We start from the raw sequence: 19033 nt of genomic DNA on the forward strand, positions 1-19033 counted from the left end.
TTCAGCTAGCATGTGAGAATCCTGAAAACGGCAGGTCGCGATAAGAGAAATGCACGTGCCATACCCCAGTGCCAACGCCCGATAATCACCCAGTCTCCCAAACCATCGGCCCTGTGTTGAGGCGATCAACCGCGATCCATCCTGCGGACGACATCCTGGTCTTCAGTCCATGGACACCCGATTTCCGAACTCGAGCTCCCGACATCTTCGGAACCCATCCACAGTATACAGCTACTAGCTATCGATACATACATTAAAGAAGAATATTTTGTCCTTCGATCTTTACGCACAGCTCGATCCACGTTTACTTGACGGTCGACCGGTTCGTAAGAACCTAGGGCTCTAACGCAACCTCTGTTGCCGCAACAGCACCATTCTGTGCTCGCAAGTATACGACGCGCTATTCGACGACGACGGCACAAAGACGAGCTCCTCTCAACGACTCGAATCGACTTTCGTCATGACACGCACGTCGAATCCACCAATTCTCTCGCAGCTCCAGAGCGCAAGGAGCTATACCGAACAGACGAGCGCGCTGCGGGCTCTTAAGAACGATGTTGTCGGGCACGCACAGAAGAAGGAGATGTGGGCTGAGCTAGGCGCACTGGAACCCATCGTCAAGATTCTCAATGCTTCGCGGTCGCCGGCCAAGGTCAACGGCAAAGACACTCGCCCAAGCTCCAACTCTCGATGGTTGAATGAGGAAGAGACAGTGAGACTTCAGGCTCTACAGTTGTTGGCGAGCTTTGCCAATGGTGAGACTCGCATTCTTCACCTTTTGATCAGTTCTTAAACTAACTTGGGCACCTCCAGGAGGCACCGCTTTCGTCCAGCCTCTCCTAGCTGCGAGCGCGCTGCCAGCTGTGTTGGACAATGTATGCCCAACTACAAACGCTTCTCTGCTCGTCACCACGGCACTAAGAGTCCTCCTCAACATTATTGAAGCTTCCACTTTATCAACTACGAGCTCGCCAATAGACATGCAAGCGTTAGCCGAGGCTATATTCGCATCCGAACATATCGATTCTTTCAATAGCATACTTTCCAGCACCGCAACCGCGTCCGAGCAACAAATACAAGTGCCATTAGTGGCGAGCATCATAAGCCAATTGTGTCGAGATGAGAAGCATCAACTGGCCATGGCAAATCAAGGAGTCATTGACTCTCTCGCAACTAGGTTGGCAAGCATCGCAGTTGCTGAAGGGCACGTAATTCCCTACGCCGAAGTGTTCGGTCGGGTGGTTCGGATGTCGGACTTCATTCCGGAACCGGCCTCATCCAGCTCAAACTTAGCTTCGATTTTGGAAGCATTGACTGTCATCATCTCGGACTCTCGCTTCAGAGCATGCATGTTATTATGCTCGCCAGCTATCATGGCCATCTTCCCTGCCCTGAAATTTAACCCGTCAAAGGAGGTCCGTGCACCCTGGAACTCCCTAGAGGTCAGCGGTCTCGGATACACGCACCAACAGAACCTCAGCGCTCTGGACTATCTGCTGCCTGCCGTTCCTATACATCAGGGCCGAATTCCCGGGTCGCAGCAATCGCACTTTCCTGCTCTAGGCTCTTCCGAAGCGCGAGAGAGGGCTCGCTCAGCCGCAAGCAAATACAGCTCTACGGCTTCCGTATGGGAGACTTCCCGGTTCGAGTTGTTCGGGAACGAGACAGAACCAGAAGAGGAACAGGAGACTCCTCTGATACCGTGGCTGATACTCTTGGTCAGATCGCGGCAGGGTTTGGACCGGCTGATGGCTGCCAATCTCCTCACTTCCCTTTTCAGATCCGGGTTTGGCAGCAAGTATCTGAGAGAGACGAGTCTCTGTCTTCTGGTTGTACCTGTTCTCATGGAGATGCTCGAACAGCTTCAGGCAGCACCGCCAGTCGTGAAGTCACCCTTGGTTGATGCGGAGGCGGCGCTCAAGTGGACAATACTGGAGCGTACGCCAGCCATCCTTGCTCGGATTATCACAGACAGCGAGCCTCTTCAAAAGGCTGCTTTCGACTGCGGCGCCGTCAAATGTTTCAGCAAGCTCCTCAAAGACGCATATGAACCGATCCCATCTTCGGCATATGCTAAAGTATGGTCACCACAGGCCGACACTGCAATGGAGACCGAAAGCACCCCTCCCTCTTGCGCTCTAGGATCAGAAGGACAGCCGCCACTCCTAGCCCACAGAGTGCGGATGCGAGAAAGTGCACTGAAGGCGATAGGAGCTCTAGCGGCCGGCAAGGACGAATATCGTAAGGCGTTCGTCGTGGAGGACGTCGTTGCTCACATTGTGCAATCATTATCGCCTACACCTGGCAAGCCGTCAAATCCTAAGGATCGCAGTAAACCAAACGAACCAGATGGGCCAATCCGCGATGGATCTGCGTCTGACCACAATTCTGGCTACGGCAGTAACCCACTGTCGGTCTTGATCGCGGGTTGTCACGCTGTAAGAATGCTGTCGCGTTCAGTGAGTATCCTTAGGACATCTCTGGTGGACTATGCTGTGGCCGTGCCCCTATTCCGGTTCCTCAGACACCCTGACGTGGATGTCCAAATTGCTGCCACTGCTGCGATTTGCAATTTGGTCACTGAAGTCAGCCCCATGAGGGAGGTGAGTGCAACACTTGGAATTTCCCCTGTAAATGTGGACTAAACTAACCATCTCAGCTCCTGGCCGAACGGGGTGTTATGAAGATACTGTGCGAGCATGCGCATTCTCTCAATGCAGCATTGCGTCTTAACGCTCTCTGGGCACTGAAGCATTTCGTACATGCTGTTGACCCGGATACGAAGAAGCAATGTCTGGATGAGCTTGAGTCTGGATGGCTTGTGCAACTTATCTGTGACGATACGGAAGATGATGCTCTGTTTCTTGCTAGATCTAAGATGGACAAGCAGAATGCTGTTGACATTGGAGACGATTTGGATGGCGACGTCGAGATGGATCAGGCTGATCCGTTGTCCAAATCGTGGTTGGGCTCGCAAGACGCAGACGGCAAACGATCGGTCAAGTTACGTCAAACCGAGGCGAAACTGGCAGCTCTTCGCGAGGCCGAAGTCAACCCTTTGCGGAAAGCCCGCAACGATGACCTCGCCATTCAGGAGCAGGGCCTCGACTTCATAAGGAATTTGATCGGAGCAGGTGCATCTGGAACGCAGCCTGATGCGTCAAGCGATACCACACAGATGATTGACTACCTTTTCAATGAGTTGGGGCAGGATAGATTTTTCGACATCCTGGCCAGAAAGCTCCAAGCCAAGGTCCTTCATCCAACATCAAGACGGTCCACTGGTTCAGGGCGAGAGGCCCGAGTCCTTTACCCCCAGGCCAAGATCATCGAGGCCGTTGTGTTCATTCTCGTTCACATGGCGGCAAGCATTCCGCGCCATCGACAACTGGTTATTGCACAAACAGACTTGCTCAAGCTATTGGCGAATCACTTCAATAGCAAGGACAAGGAAGTCCGAGTAGCCCTTTGTCATTTGATCAGCAACCTCACGTGGCAGGACGACGACAATGACGCACGGGGATGCGCCCAGAGAGCATACGAGCTTAAGAAGTTGGGATTTCTTACTAAACTTGAGGGCTTAGAAGACGACAGCGAATTAGACGTGCGAGAACGGGCCAAGAGCGCAGTGTGGCAGATGAAGCAGCCTGGCACATACTAGGGGGAGAATGTCGGTAAATTTGCGCCTCTCTGGCAACATGAGTTATGGCACCGGATACTAGGATTGTCCCGGTATGAGCAGAGGTCGTTGGCGCCACGGTAGCAGACTTTGGGTCGATAGACGGAGAGTCGAGCGAAAGCATAGTGGCGACGAGTTTGTGGTAGCAGACGCGTCGTCAAGACAATTGTGTTGGATTAGCTGGGTTCGCATGCATGTACGATATAGATGTACATGAGATTTGACGTAGCGTTACTGTACACGGTGCAACAGTACATGATAAATGATGGAAAGGCATGAGTCAGCATTGACAGTCAAGACCTTCAAATGATTATGATGATGATGGGGGCCGATGTGTACGGAAATGTGTGTGTCTTAGAGTGGTGCCGGTGCTGAAGCGCGAACATCTACACTTTGTTATGCGCCAGAGGGTCGCATTCGTCTTCATAAATCACGAACAGGTAAAATCATTATTGCTTGAATCCAAAAAAAAAAAAAAATTTCACCCTTCCTTCCCCCACCCAGCCCAGTTTGACCTGATCCCCAACCTAGAGGGGCGCCTGCTGGTTGTGGTGACGAGAATGGAATCGCTTGTGATGTATATTATGCTGTAGACTGTATGAATATACGTGCGAAGCGCCCTTTGGCCAATGCGCTGCGGACGGAGCTCGGGGTTTCCCGGCACTGCAACGTTCTTGGATATTCTGTATCTGGATTTCCTTGGCATTGATAGTCGAAATTCATTATTGCTACCGTTGAAGGTGTTCGTCTGGCATTTTCGGAACCAGCGGGTTGGATGAGAGGGTTCGTCTCTCATGTGGTCTGATTATCGCGTACTCTCTGATCACGAGCAAGAGGAGGATTCTGTTTCTTTCTCTTGTATCATCCACATCACCCCTGTCCCGCACTTAGTGACCCTGTCGTCGAACCGTGGCCCATATTCCTTCCCTGCACACTGGTGGATCCATACCCGCAGCCCTATCTCTGTTTTCCCCCTCCTCCTCCTCCTCCTCCTCCTCCTCCTCCTCCTCCTCCTCCTCCTCCTCCTCCTCCTCCTCCTCCTCCTCCTCCTCCTCCTCTTCTGAGTGTAAGTGGTATGACGCAGTAATATTTGTTTCTTTTTTTTATTTGGGCAGCTCGCGATATCGAGGGTTTACTTGGTAGATTTGAGACAGCTGCCAATGGCAGTAAATACTCTTGTACGGGTGTAGTGTAGCTCCCAAAGGAACCGAATGAAGGGGCAGGCTTGATTCACTGAGGCGGCATCACGATGCGATACTTCGCTCCGAGGCTGCGACAGCGCGGGATAGCTCCACGTTTCGAAATGATGAGTTGAGATTACATGTAGGGAAACTCTGAGCTGTAGATCATGACCTCTCACACGGCTGATGTCTGAAGGGTGCAGTTACGCGAGACAGTGGTTGGTCAGATAGAAATGTGACCGCGTAGAGTTCGTTCCTACAAAGGGAACGTTAGCCCTCCATCTGTGTGAAAGTAAGTTCAACGAGGGGGGGCGCTTATCCTCGCCTGATGTAGGTAATTAAGTGTTTCTAGACTTTCAGACCAATTGATATGCTTGCTGATGTGATGTGATACGACATTCTGTTGTGACGAGGTTCGGCGTTCTAGTCATCGCGGCGGGATGAAGTCGTGGAATTTCCCGATGGTTTCGAGCGTCTGCCGGTTGGCCCCGGCCGGGGAGTCCGGAGCGCGAGGTCCTTTGGGGTGGCGTTTAGCCACTACTTTGACTTCCCACACATCATGTGAGATGTTGTTCATCCAGTCTGTAGCTTGAAAGACATGGTATCTGCGGCCATTACGTCAACGGTCAATTGACTCAACTGTCATTTTTTCGAACCTCTGTTGGTTCCGTGCAATGCCGGGATCATGTGGGAGGTGAACTTTTTGCAAGGGTTTGGCTACCGGTATTGGTTCCAGGTGGGGTAGAGAACTGCGAACGGTGTGTCTGTGCATGTTTTCCCGGCCGGCATTTGCTTTTCTGTCGATCTCTAGACCCCAGCAATGGTGTGACGCGTGGAGCTACATTCGATCGCCTTGGAGTATATGGCTTTAGCAGCACGATATTAGTTAGCAATGTCACCGATGAAGCAACAGTATATGTACAGCCCGGACGTGTTCACGTTGAGAAGTTGTACGTGGCTCGTGGTCGACGATGGCTCGCTCACTCTTAGGATATTAGGATGTCTGAGATTTTTTTTCCTGGTCATCGACGGAGTGTACGGTGTCATACCTTGCCAGAGCCAAGAATGCCCTGGTTCCGTTCGACTTTCTCTGGTACACTTCTGAGGACGGACACCTACCGGGACGGCTTTCGGTGTAAGCGGCTCTGGCGCTCACATAACTTCAATACCTTATGGCTCCACAGTCGACCCATCCTTCCCCATAGGTAGCAGGCCATGTCGTTACACATGCTCCTCGGCCAGCCAGCTGAGGTAGGAGGGAAGCAAATAGACTACTTGCTAGTATCATCAGGTACCAGGGTGCTTCCCAGCAGCCCTGGGAGCGGACCTCTAAATGTCACTACCTTGACGCATGCGGTTACATCCTGACAAACCTTACCTCGACTTGGCTGACTTCAAGACAAGGTCTCCTGACCGGAAGGCTTTGTTGTTTCGTAGATGTTTGCTGCGATTCTCGACAATATCGGAACCTTCTATGGTTCACTCACTCTGTCTCTCCTACCCGTCTCATCCGGCCTCGTCCCTGACAGTTCGTTCTCCGGGAGAGAGGTACGGGTCCCTCCGGCATCTGAGCTACAAAGTCTTTCACATCGCCAAGGTCCACTTGTCGGCGGGCTCGGACTTGAAGGTAGCATCAATTACACATCACTGAAGCCTCCATTTCATATCATGGAACTGTCGAGTGGTATAGTGCTAACAACTTGCCGGAGAGTGGGTAGTTTCAAGCAGAAGTATAAGACCTTCCCTTCATTCCTCTTCAGCCGTTCCTCTAGGTATCAATCTTCCAAGATCCGTCAACAGGCTCGAACAACATCACATCGACTAGAGGACTCTGCTAAACAGACGCATTCTTTGCGGAATACCCCATAATACCAAGGACCATTTCAAATACCGCCATGGGTTTGATCCTCCAACGAGTCAACGAGGCGCTCGACATCAATCCCACCCCGGGTATTGAGGAGCAGCTCAGCGTCAACGGCTCCAATTGGCTGTGGACTTGTGTAGCCATATATTCTGTCTTCTTCGTACGTTCTTCCTACCGAACGTCTCTCGTGCAACCTCCCTAATCATGCCTTCATCATCAGCTCGGCGTCTTCGCCCTCTCATGGAAACCTCGAGGCAACGAAAAGGTCTTCCACTACCTCCTCAGCATTGCCCTACTAGTCGGCGCTATCACGTACTTCTCCAACGCCTCCAACCTCGGCTGGTCCATCATAACCCAGGGCACGACCTCCCGCTCAGGTGCCCCACGGCAAATCTTCTTCAACAAGTACATCAACTGGGTCGTCGCCTTCCCCATCGTCAACATCCTCCTGGGCCTCGTCGCTAACTCGTCCTGGGCAACTATCGTCTGGCACGTCTTCCTCTCCTGGGTTTGGGTTATTAGCTACCTCGTCTCGGCCTACACCCCGTCGGTCTACAAGTGGGGCTTCTTCGTGTTTGGCACCGTCGCCTACCTCGTCATGGCGGCGTCGGCTTTTGCCGAAGGCACCGTCGGGGCGAAACGCGTGGGAACTCAGGGAGACTACTGGATCCTTGCCGGGTACTTTAACCTCCTCTGGCTCTTGTACCCGATTGCGTTTGGTGTCTCTGAGGGCGGCAACACCATCGGCGTCACGCCTCACTTCATCTTCTTTGGTATTCTGGACGTTCTCATGATCCCCTGCGGCGCCGTCGTCTTCTTGATGCTGTCCAGGAAGTGGGATTATAACGCTTTAAACCTTTACTTTACGCAATACGGCCGGGTCTCCCAGGGCGGATACTTCCCTGAGAAGTCGGCGGCTCCGGCCTCTGCCCCAGCTGCGACCCCAGCTGTTTAAGTTGCTATTGAGCTTGAGCAGCACACTGTATGGTGTCGTTTGACTGAAGTCTTCATCTCAGGGGACAGTTTATCGGCCCATTCAAGATGACCGGTAGCCTTTGCCTAATACCATACTATTCTCGGCCATTAATAGGTGATCAATGAAGAAAACAACAAAAAGGAAATGAAGCATGTTCTTTTACACATGATCCGGATGGAATACGGATAGGAAACACCCTCATTCGTTTGTTTCTTTTCAAGGAGTTGAAGTTGGATGAGAGGGTTTGATAATGTGTAATGAAGTAATTTGTTTGCCTGATATTTACCAGCTCTAGCAATAGGTGATTACACTTAATAATAGCGCGCTCTTTAGTCAATTTTACTACTCTCTCTTGTAGCTTTGTGCAATCAACAATTCAATCAGAGGTTCCTTCTTCTAGCTGTGACTGACAATGAAATTATTCACCTTTTGAGTTGCGTTCTTCGAGTCCCGCCCTTAGGATACCTTTCCTGGTAGATACCGTCTTGGCGATGGCGAGTCAAAGGGTATTGGACGGGTGTTCCCGAAGGTCGAAAGGTTATAGGGTCACCAATTACTCCAATATATATAAAGACTCCAAACAAGAGAATAACCATTGGATTATACACTCCGTAGACGTGCTCAGAACAAGGGACCCACTAGCAATGTTCCCCTCTGGACCTTTCTTGTGGAAGACTAACTCTAGATACATTCCCACGTCGAGCAAGATATTAGCTTCTGCTTCCGAGGCAGCCAACACCCTCCTCCTACTAATTAATTCCGGGCTGTTGAAAGGTAGGATTCACTTCAGCTAGAGACTCTCTCTCGAGAAAGCTACCCCGTTCTTCCATCGTGTAGTGATCCTGGAATGAGGGTTTCAAATCAACCATGAGACTTGACAATATGATGGGCAGCCTCATCAGGAGTCCGAGGTGTAAGATAACTTCTTCCACGTCGTTCATAACCTCAGGATTGCGGGCCTTCACGACGAAGAGGCTCAACATTGTGTGAACCACTGCTGTGGCAGCTTGTTTCATCTACTGCCTTCCCCTACAAGCTTTTCGTCGGGTCTACATCCGTGACTTCTCTTTTCGTCACCCTGCTGCCCCGGTTGTCTCGCCACTGCCGCTGCTCTCGCGGACCTTAAATACGACGACCGATCGATCTTTTTCAGTCAAACCATCTGACGACAGGTCACCTCTATGATGTCACCGGTGGCAAGACGAAGACTTGATTCCTTCAATGGCCCTTCCTTAGGGTTCGCGTCGAGCAGATCCCGGAATAAGGGTTGTCGGGCGAAGTAGCCAACCTAAGATATGACCGCAGTCGTCACCACCGTCCACTACAGTCATTATATTCCGGTTGGAATAAGATGTCAAAAAGAAAGGGAAGAGGTTGATTCTCGTTTGATGGGAGCAAATGGCTCTTCTAAGGCTCGTTTTCTTGATGCTCAATTACTGACTTCCGAACGAGCTAGGGAGTGCAAAGCGTTCGCGGACAAGAAGATGAGGGGACTTTCTAGACAGACTGCTTGTTGCCCACCGATCTCTCTTTTACAGATCTCTGGCCAATTAACATGAATAGATAAGCTAAATATCCGTTACGACATGTGATGCTTGTGTAGAGCCCTTGTGTACAGGCCTGTAACTGAACTCGTGCCCAGAATACAAGACCGCGCCGTTAAGATAGATGGTATCTCATAGTGGCTCATTTACATAGAAGTCACGGTACCGACCTCCCTCGTAGAGAGTTGTATATTGCCTGAAGATATGGTCTATTCCAAGCAGAATATGTCGCGAGGCATATTCACCTGGTGTCCAGTTGTAATACTTTGAAAACATTTCTTTTGGGTTATCCTATATTACTAGAGGCTAGTCTTCAAGCCAAATGCCTTGCGACGTGAAGCCATGCTAGGTACTGGCCAGGTAAGAGCTAGATAAATATTTTCGGTCAAGCCCAAAATGGAAGCTGACTTCACTCACCGGCCACTGTAGTCGGATATGTTGACGACCCGTGTATTGGGATGAAGAGGAGACGATGAATCACCGCATGGTCCAATGCCAGAACTCAACCAGAACTGGATAATGACAACGAAAGTTAGCCACACACTCTCTCCATTTCAGGACGTCACTCTTTATCATCGTCAGCACGGAAACTCCCTCACCGGCAGCCGGCACATCATGACCCTTCACCTCAACCCATCACTTAAGACAAGAAAGCAACGAACCGCCACATGACTTTGGCGTCCTCGGACGCCAGGTCTCGTCCGGCCAACCGTATACCGCATACAAGACATACATGAACTCATCCACCAAGGTGAGAAACCCCTCACGCTCCCCCTCCAAGACACATGTCCCCTTCGCCCAGAAAAAGCAACTATCACGAACCGCACCTCGCAAAAGGCGGGACTGCCCGCCGCCTGCGCCCGCCGCCCGCAAACAAAAAACGAACTTTCCCATCATCGCGTCAAGAATGTAAAAAAGCAAACAAACTACTGCCCACCCCCCTTAGGCCCCTTTCCCCCAGTCGTCCCTCTAGTACGGCAGTCCAATCCAGGCCCCTCGGACTTTTCAAAATTCCCCACGTGGCAAACCATCGTTCTCTAAGCGAGGTCCTGGTCTTTCGAATCGTGCCATCTCACCGGTGCTCGCTGCAGGGAGGAAGCCGACGAGATAGACATTCCAATCAATCTCCGACCATTTCTTGCTTCCAATCCATCCCGCCACGAGGCAAGCTTCAAGGCGGATCTCAGCTATGCCGGTCACACTTTCTTGACAACCTTCTTTCTGTCCCTAGGTCTCCGGGTACACCATCTTTCTCTACATCTCGTTATCGTTTGGCTAAAGGTTACTTGAGCCTCCTTACTCGGGCCCAGGTCAAAGCGTCACGTCACCAGTGAGTGACCAAAGACTTTTGGGTGGGAAAAGGGTCTCGTGCGCTGGCGTCGTACACAAGCACGGTAAAATCCATGAAATTATGTAGTGTGCCTCTCTTCACCCCAATTTACCCTATACATCATTACTATGTACATTCACCCAACAATGATCTCACGCGAGTAAGTCCCTTCAACGCAGGTGGAAAGAAAGTCGGTGACACCTTCTCACAAAGAAAGACGAGCTGGGCCATTCCCCGAGAGCCCGTTCATAAACTCCAACATTGGTCATCTTTTAGTCGGAAATGTTACCAAGGTTTTGGAAAAACTATCCCCTTCCCTTTCCCCTCGTCTCTATCAATAAAGTACAAAGAAGGTTTTCTCCCTCTCAAGAATAAGTCTTGAGACGATTCCCGACGGGTGAGAAAAGAAAGACGTAGTTAAAATTACCCGAATGGAGGGGGGGAAGAGGTGGTTTAGCAAGGTTAACCTTCCCTCGCCTCTTCGCGCTCAAGAGGTTCGACCGACGTTTTGGCTTTCTCCCATCTCAAAAGCAGGCAAGAACCTAGTCACGACAAGCCCAAACAGCAGCAACTTTTGCAGAGCCGCTGACGGGCCCTCTCTTACCGATCAAGTGGGAAACCGCGTACATAGTGCAAGGCAAAACTAAACCTTGTGCTGAATTTCTAAGCAGCACGCGAGAACGAACTGAACGTTAAGGATGGATGATGATTCCCTCGACAGAACCTAGGTACATAGCATATACCGGTAGTATCACGAAAAGCGATCTTGGACGGAGGAGAGCGCGAACTCTCTAGGTAATCACTATTTAACCCCCCCCTCTCTCTCTCAGTGACCAGTCCTCTCCTTGCTGTGCAGTTGGTGCAACATGATGCCACCTTTTCTTGTATGCCACGACCCGCGGGGGAGCCAAGAAAACCGACTGATTCCAAGACATGGACGGATTGGAACCGACCTTTGATTTGAAAGGATCGAGAAAGGGCCAAGGTTACCTGGAGGGATGGTTCAGGCACGTAAGTAGGCTGAAGCATATGCAAGCCATGGTTCACGGCTACTTGGTTTCTGGGTTCTCGAGGTTTCCAGCGCCGAGTTAGCGCCGGTGTCATGTTCAAGTGAGGCGTCGCGCAAGAGAGATAAAATGTTTCTGGTTCTTCTGCGGCTCTCTAGGTTCTCCTTGTATTGTGTGAGGTGTGCGTGTGTGGTGTGTGCTCGTGTGCGTTTCTGGATGCGGGAAAGCAGCTCATTAGAAAAAAAAAAAAAAAAGCCGGAAGTCAATCGAGAAAAGAAGAGACAACCTTGCCCTAGGATGACCGGTGGCCCATTTGGACGAGTTTCAAAGTTGGACAAAAGAGAAACGGACGGTGCTCGTGAACGAGTCTCGGGGGATCCTTACTTGGGGAGGCAAACGGGTTCGTGCAGCAGCAGCCTCCATTGACATGGCACAATCTAGTCTCTACCCACATTCATTGATTTATTTACGTAGAGTTGATTGCATTCAATCTCAACTGCGAGATAAGGGGAAGACAAGAGAGAGAGAAAAAAAAAACGGTGAAGACCTGCAACTGCAAGCGCCAAAATCTGCGAGAGCCATGTGAATACCACTCTACACATAAGTACGCATCATGTCAGCGGTGGGAGCACGTGCATCATGCAATGCTAAGAAGCTGGGACATTGTTTGCTTGCCCTCGCGTATGGTTTCTCAACCAGGGGGTGGGTAATTTCGCACCATGCTGTGCCACCATGACAAGACAATATGAGGCTTCGATGAGGCAGGACGGCCAACCCTACCCACTGCCTTCCCCTTTCTCAACATTCTAGCCAGAAATACGAAGGTGCAGGATGGTTGGAGCTGGAGAAGCTGGCAGCGAGAAAGAATTGATCTAGGGCGAGACCGTCCGACGCGCTTGGGAGGGACAGCAGGCACCAGATATGGGAGACAACCCAATAGCCTTTTTCAGCCCATGAACTTCGGCAGTGACCCCCTCCCCTCCTTGGACCTCTTTGTATCGTGTTACACAACATTGGCCATCTATCTCACTGGCACAATGTTGAAGCCGAACGAGTGGCTAGAGACGATGGGCAATTGAGATGGCGCTGCCGGCGATGCGGCGTGGTCAGATTTCATATGGTCCTAGATGTGTAGTGTGCCGTTGCGCTCCTTTGGTGAGTGTCAAGTGCTCAGTCACCACCTGCACATAAAGAGTTACTGATTTGCGCCCGTGGTTTCGTAACTGGCTGAGTCTTCTTCCACGCGTGCCGTGTCTTGCTCACACTGGAGAGGGGAGGAGCCTAGAAAGAGCCTCGACTACTAAGTGCTTGATGACCGCACGTAGAAGAGTGCCTTACGTTGCAATGTCGTTGGCACTAACCCCGCTCAGCACAGTATGGCGGGCACGCAGACGTGCCTCGTGGCTCGGACGGGAGAAGCCAGCCTCGCGTTCTCCCCCTCGAGAGAAAAATAGCGACCATCTCCATGGAGGAAGGCGTTGTCGGCTGTGCCGCTTGCTGCCTATCCTTGACTCGCGGTTCGCAAATTGCCGTGCAAATATTCCAGTGTTTGCTGCCCTCAGCTTCCCAGGATGACGAGTGAAATCAAGGGAACACTTGCTGATGTTTGCCATGTACCTTGGGGGCTTGTTGTCGAAATTCCCAAGGCCGTTGGTTTGGCTCCTCCTTCCCGGGGGCGGCGAATTCCCTTTCCGCGGGAGCGCGTCCAGTCATGGCGTTGAACAGGGTCGCGTGGCGTCCCTGTTGGTTACTTTGACAGGTTTGCTCGATTGACGTCTGGGCGGACCGCAGATGTATGGACGCGACCAGAGCGGCATGTTGGAGCCGGTCAGGTAGGTTAGTCAATATCCGAGGTTTGATGTGAGAACGAACGGGTTTCTTTCTGGGGGTTTGAGTTTAGAGGCCACCTGGGCGATGCCGAAGCTAGCATGGCCGTTGTGACATGATGCAGTAGTCGGCTGCGAGCTAGCTTAGATGACTTTCTTGACAAAAAATATCGCGAGAATTTGCAGTCGATAGCAGTCAAATGATCAATGGAGCCACCCTTGTGATAGTGGACGATACAACGTCGAATCACGTTGAACGATTTAGGGTCGGCCGCCGGAAGCGGGCCGGAAAGACTGTGTACAGGTTCCGCGGGAGAATTGTGAATCGGACCATGGAGTGGATCCAGATTGGCCCTCGCTTGCGTGGGGTGGGAAGGAAGGAGGGTTGCAAGGGAAGGGACGCAGGTACAGTGTCGGCACTGTCCACCCGACTGGACAGTGGGCGGCCAGTCACGTTGCAGTCTGTCACTTCCAGTTGTGAGTCCGGACTGAGGCATCTCAGATTGAACCGGGCCAAGGCAGGAAGTAGCAAGGAAAGTGGAGAGACTACGTGACAGAGGGGGCCATGATTGGCTATGAGATGAAAATGACGAGGACTGGGGGCAGGCAGTGACAGGTGGGGCCAGGTGGATAGGGAGACATCAGACACTGGGCCAAGGGTCGAGGACAGAAGGCACGCACACTCACGGGGGTCAAGGACAAGGGCAGCTGGGAATGAGATGAGTGAGACTGCGTGCTCCGTCAGAGGTTACTTTCAGTCTTCCACTTGCGCTTAGTCAAGTTAGTCTGGCGCGCTCCCGCGGGCGGAATCATTGCCCGCTGTCGCAGTGAGAGAGTGGCTCAGTGGGCTTTCCGGGCTCTCCCAGACGGGAGGTCGTGCTCGCAGTGGACTCAAGAAACCCATCGTCCGCAACCCGCGGTCGGCTATACTCAATACTGTGCATCCGTACAAGTAGGGAGAAGGAAACGCTCAGGCCGCCGGGTGAGCGACGATTCCCGTAAAGGCGACTCCATTTTGCCCGTCTCAATTCTAAAATGGCCCATCGTCGCCATCCTGGACAGATGCGAAAACAATGGAGACAGCAACGAGATTCCAGGGAGTTTGCAGGCTCGAGCCAACGCAGCCAACATCGACCAACGCAGGGCTCCGTGGCTCCCAAGTCCATGGCCCCCAAGTCCATGGCCAGCACCCTAACCACTGGAGTCTTTGGCGGGGACCAACGGACCGCTGCTGCCCCAATTGACCCATTTCGTCTCTTTCCCCTTGAGTTCCTCTCAGGCTCTCGCTCATCCTCAGTCAAGGCTTCAGCCCAAGTTCAGCCAGGTCCAGGGCTCCTTGAGCGGCGTTCCTTCCGCACACTCTGATAGGCAGGTACGCGCTCTTTCATTCACTCACTCGCTCACTCTCACTCATCAGTCACTCTCATCCCCGAGCTTCACTCACCCACTCATCCACTCAAAATTCTCTGGTTGAGACTCAAGACTCAGACTCACCTCAGACTCAAACTCAGACTCGTCGGGCTCTGCCAAACGTCAGCAGCACACATCTTGTCGCATATGCGCCTCACCAATAAGCACAAGTCTAACGGATGAAATGTGGACTCGTACTGTTTCTCGTCTCTTTGGGATGGCAGTTACCCGATGCTGTGGATTGCATAACCAACCCAAGACACCTCCTCATTCTCTTTGACCACTCACCTCATCTCACTCAGCTCCCGAAGCTACGGACCTGGACACGGTGGACAAAGCGTACCCCCCAGAGACCCCCTTATGCTCCTCTTCCCCCATCCTCCCTTCCCTCGCCTAGGTTCCGCGTCTATGGCACTGGAAGTGGCAAAGCAATTTAGCCTCTAGGCTTGTCACCTTCACGTTTCTTACGTGCTTACCTACCACCCCGCGAGCCTCGCTACCACCTCTCTGCACCTCGCGTCGTTGGATGGCACGATGGCTTGGTCTCTGCATACTCGCCTACCGTTCCGACCAGATTGCTTCCTATTTCCGTCTGGTGCGAGGCACCGCGAGAGAGAGAGAGAGAGAGAGAGGCCCTGTGTGTCAGCGGCACCCAAGACTCAATCGCGCGGCTCGGATGCTCAGAATACTTCTTCCCGAAAACAAAAGAGTGCTTGCACAAATGGGAGCTTTTCCTCCATACCACACACCACAACCTCGACCACATCCCGACACCCGGCATCGTGGATAGCGGGAGCATTAATCGTAGGGTTTTGCGGCTGTACCGCAATGCATTGTCATTTCAACTTCCTCTTCAAAGCGCCGCCCGGTCGAAGCCCGAGAAAGACGGGATGAATCCGTCATCTCTTGGCATTTATTTCATTCGGTCCCGACACATCCACTCTGTCCCCGCCCAAGGTATTCGTTGGTACCAGATAATACCAGCCTTCACCCTACAGGATGTGCGTACCTCGTCCGTATATCGTTGGCTTTGGTCGCTTATTCACTTCAACTGTTGCCGCTGCTTTCTCTGTCTTCAACAAGCTCAAGACTCCGGGTATCTTCTGCCTTCTTCAACCCTACTTGAGACACAGACACAAGCGTTTCGCTGTCGGTCGATCGGCCGGCCGGCCTTGGGTTGCAATTGCAGGTCTTGGCAGTAATTGTGCAACGCATTGTCCACCTTATACTGAATCTGTACAGATACGGATACGCATACTTTGCTATGGTCTGCCTCCAGGAGTCCAGCCCTCCATTCTATCGTCTGCGCCCCATTCAGTGATGCCGCACCTGTTCACAACTGCCAAGCCTCGGGGGCTTTTCTTTCATTCAACGGATGGGATATGGGAAAGATCAACTCCGGCCCTTGCTTCCAATTCTATTGTCTACGGGAACGTCGAGGATTCAAGTGCCCGACCAGGTTGGAGACTTGGAACAACTGCCTGCCGGGCCTGGACTGTCATTCCGAATCTTTCGTACGAGCCTACGAGGGTATCCGACACACAGTGTACGGATCCCTTACAGTTTGGACTTGAAGACTGGGTTTTACCCACTTGCTCATCCTGCCCTCCTCCACAGTCCCCCGTCTGCCCTGACCCTGACCACTCTCGATTCGTCCTCTCGTCCGCCAATGCCAACAATATAAAATCTCCTCGGTGGGGCCCATGGGAACTCGGTAGATGCTGATCACTCGGAAAGGTCCTTGGCTAGCGCATCGACTGATTCAGTCTACCTCGGAAGCTCGATGGTTCCCTTGTATGCTTATTTTTCGTTTTCACTAAGTCGAGATCTAAGCACCAAGCTCCAAGTTTCCCCCCAAGTAACAGTACGGATATGCGCAGTGCGTGCAGATACCTACGACCGGGAAGCCCGTCTTTCCAGAGGGAAACGCCGTCACACTCACGACTCAGGACTCGAACTTGTTGTCGCAGCCCATGTTCATTTGCTGTCCACGACCCGCCATCCACGTCAAGAAACTCTCTTCCTTGTCTGCTTTTGACAGGTATCATCGACAATGACGCAAATGCAATGTCTGCGGCGCTGGGCCGTCAGCTGCGGAAAGCCCGTTCACCAAGAAGACCGGAAACGGTTGTTCGGGTACCACGGCATTTCCCTGGGACCGAAGGTGAGAAGTCGCTCCTAATTCATCTGGAAACTTTGACTGATGCAGACCGGAGCTAAGCCTGTTCAGAAGCAAAGAGTAAGACAGCACTTCCAATGCTTGGGTTTGCCTTTTTTCTGGTCTTTCTCTGGCAATCCCGATGGGACGGTTGCTGCCACGAGCCATTGACCACATTGTCCGAGTTCTTCTGGGTGGTCACAACTGCTCGAGCCTCGAGAAGAGGCAAATACATATGCCAAGGCTGGAGACCATCTGATGTCTACGGACCTCGAGAAGTCGAGAGACAGCACTTTGGCTCCCGTTTCGCTTCTGTGGTTAGTATAAGCAAGCCAGCTTTGTCACTTGCACCTTTAACGCAGGTGGATAGAATGCGACTGTGCCAGCAAGGGTACTTGAGTACCTATTTGGACATCCAGCTAGGACAAGACGGCTCATGTGCGTTATACGGATACATGCGGCTAGGATTTGCGTTTCGACGGTTACCTGAGCTTCTCGATATGCCGGTCGGGCGTGTGACACGGCGGCACGACATGCCCTCATGGTGAGAGGTTAACTTGGAGGATCGCTGGACAAGATGGCACAGTTGTTGAGGGCCATGACAAGCATAGTGTGTTTTGGCAACCGTAGCCCACACTGGAAATGCAGCAAAACGTCTCGTCTTCTCTTGTTGGCGTCGGCAGAAGCACCAGTGGGATGTTTCAAAGGGTTCGAAGCATAGCCGTCCAGTGGGAGTAGCACTATGAGGACTGCTACGAGCCAGGTCTCGCAGCGCACACAGAATGTCTCACCATGGCGGGCATCTTTTACAACAGCAGTTGTGCACAATTTTTTCTCTGGCGTAACCTTGGCGCAACCTTGACGCCTACGGATACGCATAACCAACGAGATGACTGTAAGTATCTACTGTTATACGGATGCAGAGCACAGCCTCTATCAAATCTGGGAGGCGGCCAAGCAAGCACATCCGGTCCCCTGCCCTTGAAAGAGCAGCCACCCCTCTCGCACTGTACTTGCGACCCAAGTGACAGGCCCCTCTGGCTAAGTGAAGCCGTTGATTGGCAGCGTTTCTGAAATCCCGGCACCTTTGGCTGGGTTAGCCTCTTGGCACACATATGAGCCCGCGATGGTGGCGAGCAGGGATGACGAGAAGGGCTGGGACAAGACTCGGACCCGGATTGGCTCAAGATAGGTCGGGTGGATACAAATGGGGTCGGAAATAACGAATGAAGAGGTCCAGTGTCATGGAATCGAGCCACATTGCGCGAAAGCCGAGAGCGGCACAATACCTAGGCCAAGACTCCCAAGAGGCTGCTTTCCCAGGGTTGCAGAGTGAGTCTGTGAGAGGGGGAGCCGGCGGCATACCTACAGGCTGCACCACCACCACCACCACCTTCCTGCACCTAACGACTGCAGGCTGCAGATGCAGCAGCAAGACGGACAAGAGATCCCTGACCTGGATGGGCGGGTTTGGCGGGTGAGGGCCGCGCTCGGGTAACTAAGAAGGGAAAGAGGGAGCTCCATTCACTGTCCAGTTTTCAACGAAGGCTCGTCTGTTTCTGCTGCTCTGCACTCTGGCCCTGGTAGGGTGGCCTGGCCTCGTCATGCCTGCTCAATAGGCAGCCAATAAGAGTGCTCGTCGTTCACGCATCGACTTGAAAAGACAGTGAGAGGTTGACTGGACACAGAACGAACCAAGATGCGAAGAAGAAGTCCCAGAGAGGTTGTGGGCACGATAATTCATCACCATAGTGAAGATTCGCATAACCGGACGTACCTTGGACTGGGCGCGCCTCAATGCTGCTCACAGACTGCTCACCGTCCTCCAAGTGCCACTAGCATCAGCAGCAACACGAGCACCAGCAGCAGCATCGCAAGGCAAAGCCGCAGACGGATCTGTCCTCGACCGCGAAGGCGAACCCGAGACTCCGGCTCTTTGTGCATTTTTGGGTTGGCACTGCACTGGCTTTCGGTGGCTTTTCTGGCACGGCCGAGGGAAAAGCAAAGGTTTCTTCTGCCCTGCCACGGGGATGGTCCTAGAACTCTACCAGTCGCCTC

The 19033-nt window shown here is 52.3% G+C and overlaps 4 protein-coding genes across 4 annotated transcripts; all 4 read left to right on the plus strand.

The window, feature by feature from the left end:
• Window positions 1-460: 460 nt before the first annotated feature.
• BDP55DRAFT_629669 (armadillo repeat protein) lies at window positions 461-3661 on the plus strand (the record flags this gene model as incomplete). Its single annotated transcript, XM_060572051.1, has 3 exons — window positions 461-755; window positions 814-2603; window positions 2660-3661. The coding sequence occupies 3 exons, from the start codon at window positions 461-463 to the stop codon at window positions 3659-3661; spliced, it is 3087 nt and encodes a 1028-aa protein (XP_060432265.1).
• A 2972-nt stretch (window positions 3662-6633) lies between these two features.
• On the plus strand, window positions 6634-8098 carry BDP55DRAFT_48725 (uncharacterized protein). Its single transcript, XM_060567636.1, has 2 exons — window positions 6634-6884; window positions 6945-8098. Exons 1-2 carry the CDS (start codon window positions 6756-6758, stop codon window positions 7677-7679), a joined length of 864 nt encoding a protein of 287 aa, XP_060432266.1. The 5' UTR covers window positions 6634-6755; the 3' UTR covers window positions 7680-8098.
• Window positions 8099-15716: 7618 nt separating this feature from the next.
• Window positions 15717-16723, plus strand: BDP55DRAFT_48848 (uncharacterized protein). The gene has a single exon (XM_060567637.1). It carries the CDS (start codon window positions 15817-15819, stop codon window positions 16540-16542), a length of 726 nt encoding a protein of 241 aa, XP_060432267.1. The 5' UTR covers window positions 15717-15816; the 3' UTR covers window positions 16543-16723.
• On the plus strand, window positions 16541-17645 carry BDP55DRAFT_48879 (uncharacterized protein). The gene is made up of 2 exons (XM_060567638.1): window positions 16541-16981; window positions 17039-17645. The coding sequence occupies exons 1-2, from the start codon at window positions 16690-16692 to the stop codon at window positions 17521-17523; spliced, it is 777 nt and encodes a 258-aa protein (XP_060432268.1). The 5' UTR covers window positions 16541-16689; the 3' UTR covers window positions 17524-17645.
• The last annotated feature ends 1388 nt before the right edge of the window (window positions 17646-19033 follow it).

This window comes from Colletotrichum godetiae, assembly GCF_030913485.1.
Source record: "Colletotrichum godetiae strain CBS 193.32 chromosome Unknown BDP55scaffold_11, whole genome shotgun sequence".
Classification (NCBI taxonomy): Eukaryota; Fungi; Ascomycota; class Sordariomycetes; order Glomerellales; family Glomerellaceae; genus Colletotrichum; species Colletotrichum godetiae.